Below are 6,000 nucleotides of genomic sequence, written 5' to 3' on the forward strand. Positions count from 1 at the left end.
GTCTGTAGTTTCCTACATATTCTGCTAGGAACAGGTACTTATATGATCAGATTACCCTGTATCATTTTTCAAAAAAAATTGTAAAGTGACCTTGACATCTGTCCTGGCCTGGCTCCTCTCCAAGCCACGGTGCAGAGCCTTTGTGTCCCTGATCGGGTCTCCCTTGTCCCCACAGGGCAAGCTGGAGATGACCTTGGAGATTGTAACAGAGAGTGAGCATGAGGAGCGGCCAGCTGGCCACGGCCGGGATGAACCTAACATGAACCCCAAGCTCGAGGACCCAAGGTTGGTGCCCTGCCCCTGACCGCTGACGGCCAAGGGGACTGGGAGGCGTAGCCACCGTAGAGGAGGCCCCCACTGCGTAGCCACACAGAGGTCCCAAGGCCCAGAGAAGGGTGTGACTTATCCCAGGGTACACATCGTTAGGGAGCAGGTGACCGACATCCTTCCAGAACAGGTTGGGCTCATCAGTTCATTCCAGAAGCAAGCGCTGTTGAGTAACTGGTGGTTGCAGGCCAAGCATGCTGTCATATGGCTTGTGTATGGAACCGTCCCTGCTGGGTCATCTTAGCATCCTCACTTTACAAATGAGAAAACAATCACAGCAAAATTAAATAAGGTCATTCCAAGGAAAGTGGTGAAGCTGAAATTCCCACACCTGGTCTGGTTGGCTCTGGAGCCTGACCGAGGTCTTCACCCTGAACAAGCTGCTTCTGTGGCTCTCTTGCGGTGTCAGTGTGGCTCTCAAAAGGTCTTTCAGTTTTCCCACCTGTGAAATGGGGGCCTAGCCTCTGCCTCCCCTACCTCCCAGATAAGGAATATAAGCCAATCCAGTGGATGTAGAAGCCTTAAAGACAGTTACTGGAGCCTGAAAGACGGCTATTGGTGGTAGGGGTGTGTGTGTGAGTGGTCGGGCTGCATTTGCTGGGTCCTTTCCCACGGTCCGCTTAGCTCAAGTCACACTTAGCACAGACAGCCCACTTTGTCACAGCGCTATCCTGACTGCCACGGGCTGGTCGAGCAGCGAGAGGCATCCCTACCCAAGGATGCTGGGATCTGGGTGGAAAGATGAGGGGGACCCAGGAGAGCCAGTGGCATGCAAGTGAATATCAGAGTGGCCATTACTGAGACACAAAACTTGCCTGCTCTTTGAACTGTGAGGCTGATCTAGGGGAAGGATCTGAGGTTCTTGGTTGTGAGAGACAATCACCTTTCTGGGTTCAGTTCCTGCCATCCTTCCCTGACCGTGGACCAGCCATGTGCATCTAGGCCCGTGGCTGAGCTTATCTGGAGCTCATGGGCCATAGCTCAGTGAAAGTGGAGCCCCTTGAAGCTCTGTCCAGTCCCCAGATCTCTAGTCTGTGACAAGTCCTGTGTCAGGAAGGGGAGAGCAGCAGGGAAGGTGATCTGGACAGGGTGGCTGATAACTGGGTCCCTGAGGGTGTGTAGGGTTTGACGGCATCAAGAAGAGAAGGGGGGTGCGGGCGGACTCATCCTGGAACAAAGGCTGGGAGAAGAAGGGGATGCTGATGCAAAGGGCTGGGTCTGGGGCCAGGGGCCAGGGGCTGGAGGCTGGGTGGGTCTGGGGGCCTGGGTAGGAAGGGCCAGGGTGATTTGGGAGCAGGGCTCAGAGGGAGCAGCACTGGTGGGGGTACCCTGCTGACCTCTGGGATCTCCCTTGCAGGCGGCCTGACACCTCCTTCCTCTGGTTCACCTCCCCGTACAAGACTATGAAGTTCATCCTGTGGCGGCGGTTCCGGTGTGCCATCATCCTCTTCTTCATTCTCTTCATCTTCCTGCTCTTCTTGGGCATCTTTGTCTATTCCTTCCCGGTAAGCTGGCGTGAGGGGAGAGGCACAGACCCTGTCTTAGGGGAGCTCCTGGTCTGATGTGGGAGGCACAGCTCCTGACCTCCAGCAGCTCCTGGTCTCGGAGGAGCCTCTCATTGTCCTCCAGTGCACTGGGTGTCTGATGGAGAGGCAGCCTCTGTCCTTGGGGCATCCGTGGTCTGAGGAAGGAGACGCGGGCCCTACTCTGGGGGTCCCTAGTCTGGTAGGAGACCCTTGGGGAGTTCTGAGTTCTTGCCCTTAATGGGGAGACACAGTGTGCTCAGGGTGATGGGCTGTGTAATCAAGGGCAGAAGGGGAGGCCCTTGGGCAGCCGAGGGTAGGAGAACCTTGTTGAAGGAAGGTGTGGAGCTTGGTCAGGAAGGGAAGGGAAGGTATAGATAGCAGAGAAGAGGGGAAGGCCCTCTGTCTGTGAGGATGGCACCTGCTGAGTACCTGGAGAGGCTCTTAGTGTCCATCTGAAGACCTGAGAGTGTGCTGTTTCCTGTAGTGGGGTGGCATGGGGCGGAGTGTGAGTGAGGAGGGGGTACGCCAGGAGCCTCTCCCTGGCACGGTGAACACCGGGCCCCTTCCCCCTGCTGAGTGCCTGAGAAGCCAGCTGATGCCTGACAGAGAGCGACCAGGGCCACATGAGTTGGGGCTGCTGAGCCAGCTCCGTGGGCCCCTCCCAAAGGAAGGGAATCTGGAGCTGTCTCCCTGCCCAGGCTTCCTGGGTCCTCACGGAAGCCCCTGAGCGTCTCTAGAACGTCAGACCTTGGAGGGAGCACAGGTTCCCAAGCTGATACCTGAGTTTTAATCTCTTCTAAATGTCTAAAACTTTTTAATATGAAAATTTCAAATCCATGTACAAGTAGAGGAACGGTGTGATCAACTCCACGTCGCCCTGACTTGAATGGAAAGGAACGGACACCCAGAGAGGGGAGGGACCAGTTCAGGGCTGCAGGGCGGTCTGTGTATAGCTCCCAGGCCGGGGTTCCGGCCACAGCCCTGGTCAGCGGCAGGCCGCCAGCCACGTGCACGGTCCCCACAGCGGGCAGTGGAATTACTCGCCTGTGAGTTCTTTGCTCTGTAAGTCCTTTAGGAGAAGGAGGGGTCCCAAGCATCTCTCCTGGCATAGCTGGCGAGGCCTGGTACCAGCAGAGAGCCTCCTGAGGAAGACAGTTCAAATGGCAGAGCGTCCCCTTCAGGCCCTGATACCACGAACTGTGGGAGTAGCGGAGGGGAGCTCTGGTTTGGACACCCAGGCCCTGGCACCCTCTGGGCCCTGAGTCACAAAGGAGGGTCTAGAGCCGGGGTGGCCATGGGTCGGGCTGAGGGCCAGGCTCTTTGAGCTGGCTGAGACTGTTGTGAGGCTCAGTGAGAAGACTTACATTGGCCAGATAGGCCTGAGGCTCAGGGGTGGGTGAGGTTATGGCGGTCAGGCTTGTTTGGTTTGGGGGCCCTCTTAGTGAAGGAAGACAAGTTACAGCTATTAACACAGGGTTAGCTACTGGGCCCTGCAAGGGCAAGAGCAAGTGGTGCCTAGAGCTTAGCTGCCCTGGCAGTGACCTGGGCTCAGGGGTCAGACCCAGGACTCCACCTCCGTGTCTCTGCCCCTGGAGCAGGCCCAGGTGGCCAGGCTGGGGAGGCGCAGTGCCCCTCGCTGGGCTCTCCTCAGGCTCACCTGCTCTCATGCTGTTTATGCCCAGCCACCGTTGGGTTCAGGCAAAGACTTTGTGTCCGGGAGCCAAGGGTGAGTTCTGTGGGTGATGGAGAGGGCGGTGAGGCTGGTGCTCTGGTAAGCTGGTGGTCCACGAGGAGACACGGTGACGCCAGGACCACGGGGAGAACAGGGTGCAGCCTCGTGCTCCACGGTGAGGCCGGGCCAGAGAGTGCGGGCAAGGTGAGCTGGGGTACCCCACGCTCCTGAGCAGGTGGTCTGAGAAGCAAGCTGCAGCAGCTCCAGGGAGCATTGCAGAGCCCCGGGCCAGCTGCAGGTCTGTTGGGGAGAATCTGCCCCAGGAACATTCTGGTCTGAGCATCACTGTTGTGTGAGATGGAGCTCCATGTGGAGTCCTGAGCTGGTAGCTGCTTTTGGCTCTGCCAGTGACTCCCCGAGTGACCTCGGCCAGGATCCCCGTCGGCATGAGGCAGGGCTGGGCTGGGTCAGCACTGACCTGCTGTGACTAGCACTCTGCGGAGGGGAGCTGTGTGGGGAGGGGGCTGCATGTCAAGCCAGCCTTTTGCTGAAGAGCCAAGGGGAGGGCGGGGCTGGGCCCCAAGGAACATGCCCGTCTCCCGGCTATGCCTGGGCCTGCCCCTGGGCAGCCAGGCCCCACCCTGCAAGGCGCTTGGGCAGCAGACTGGCCTCAGGGACCTGGGGAAGGGGGAAGGAGGTCCCAGCTGCCTGGCTGGGAGACAGAGGGAAGATTTCCAGTCACTTCTAGCCTGCCACCCTGTCTCATCTCAGGGGCAGCCACAGCCCCAGACCCTGTGGGCAGGCCCTGGGCAGAGCCTCTTCCCTGTCTCCTGAGTCCCCAACAGCAGCATCCGTCTCTTTTGAGATCGGCTGGGAATTGTCCTCTTCAAATACCAGCCCTGCCTTCTCTCCCAGGGCTGGTGTGTGGGCTCGGCTCCCAGGTGAGGGCTTTGGGGCGAAAGGGGCAGCCTGGACCTGAGGCTACTGATGCTCTCCCCTGGAGTCCTTTGCAACAAGCTGGGCATGTCCACGTGGCTTGGTCACCTGGTGGGTGCCGGACCCGTGCCCCTAGCCTAGCTTGCAGGTTTTGGTGGCAGAGGCCTTGGTGGAGAGGGGCCTGCGGCCAGGGCTGCCACCTCCTCCCCTGTGTTGACCTAATCTCCCACCCCCTTGGAAATTCCCCCGGGAGGGGGACAGGAGGGCAGCCTGTCTGTTCCCCACCCCCAGCTCTCCCCCAGAGGCCGCCGGGAGCAGGGCCAGCGTGGGGAGGCAGGAGGCGATCTGGCGGGGAAGGAGCGGCGGCTTTGTTTCCAGAGTTGGCTTTCCCGGGCGGCGCTGGGGAACATACTGTCCCAATTAGGAGCCCTGTGTTGTGTTGTATGTGTTTTCATGGTTTTAGGGGGGAGGAGTGGGGAGGGGAGATTCCTGTCAGTCCTGCAGCAGCCAGGGCTTAATCAGGGGTGACCCGTCTCCAGGGCTGGCCTGTGTTGTGGGTCATCCTTGTACACCACCCCTGCCCTCACCTCTTTCTCTGCTTTTGGGGCAGGAGCATGGGGGCCAACGAGCCCGGGGTTCCTGTGTGTGGGGAGTTGGGAGGAGGGTGGGGAGAATCCCAGCCGTGCCTTCGGGCCACCTGTCTGATAGAAGGGGCTGGGCCTGGCCTGGCTAGGGCAGAGTCCTCTTGGCAGAGCGGAAGCTGGGAGTGGGTCCTGATTGATGGGGGAGAAGACAGCAGTTCAGGCGCCATGGCCCCCCAGGAGAGTGCGGTGTGACGGCGAGGCTGGGAGGGTGCAGCACGGAGTGTGGAGTGTGGCCGGGGGTGGTGAGTGCGAGGTCCAGGCAGGTGGCTGAGTCCTTTCTCAGCTCCTTTTCCCCAGCAGCTGTCATCACCTGTCCCTGCCTCCTCCCTCCCTCTCTCCAGAACTATGCTGCCATGAAGCTGGTGAAGCCCTTCAGCTGAGGACTCCTGGGCCCAGGACTGGCTTCCTCCTCTGCCCCACTCGGTAGAGCTCCTCCAGATGTTCAAGCCTGACCGTCCTGCCGGGGTGGGCCGATGGACTGGCGCACACACCAAGTGTTGGCGACGTCGAGCCCTGGGATCAGCCACTGTCATCCTTTCTTTCTCCCCTGAACCGAACCGTGTGGGATCAGCCCATGTGTATTTCAGCATAAAACAGGTGGAACCACAAAGCAGCTTTGGTGTGTGTCTCTGTGGCCCCTGAGTGGGGTGACGTGCAGGGATGAGTCTGGGTGGGCGGGGTGTGGGGTGTGCCATCTCTGCTCAGAGGTTCCACTGGAGCTGTGGATCTTTTGACAAGAACGGTGGGGGTGGTCTGGGCTTTGAGGCTTAGTGTCGGCCTGCCTGGAGACCCGGCTTGTTCTGCTCCCGGACTCTGCCCCCTGCCCTGCGCCCTCCTCCCTCTGGCATCTCCTCTTTCTCGCCCACACCTCTCTCTGCTTGGCTGGGCAGTTACC

General features: G+C 59.7%; 1 protein-coding gene across 21 annotated transcripts in view; it reads left to right on the plus strand.

The window, feature by feature from the left end:
* Positions 1–5,715, plus strand: part of DYSF (dysferlin) — a 220,588-nt gene extending 214,873 nt beyond the window's left edge. For all 21 annotated transcript variants that reach the window (XM_043918350.1, XM_043918348.1, XM_043918352.1 and 18 more), the window contains 3 exons: positions 176–285; positions 1,685–1,832; positions 5,447–5,715. In XM_043918350.1, coding sequence (XP_043774285.1) covers positions 176–285; positions 1,685–1,832; positions 5,447–5,485 — 297 coding nt within the window. In that variant the 3' untranslated portion in view covers positions 5,486–5,715. The remainder of the gene's footprint in view (positions 1–175; positions 286–1,684; positions 1,833–5,446) is intronic.
* Positions 5,716–6,000: the final 285 nt, after the last annotated feature.

This window comes from Cervus elaphus, chromosome 11 (assembly GCF_910594005.1).
Source record: "Cervus elaphus chromosome 11, mCerEla1.1, whole genome shotgun sequence".
In the NCBI taxonomy this organism is placed as follows: domain Eukaryota; kingdom Metazoa; phylum Chordata; class Mammalia; order Artiodactyla; family Cervidae; genus Cervus; species Cervus elaphus.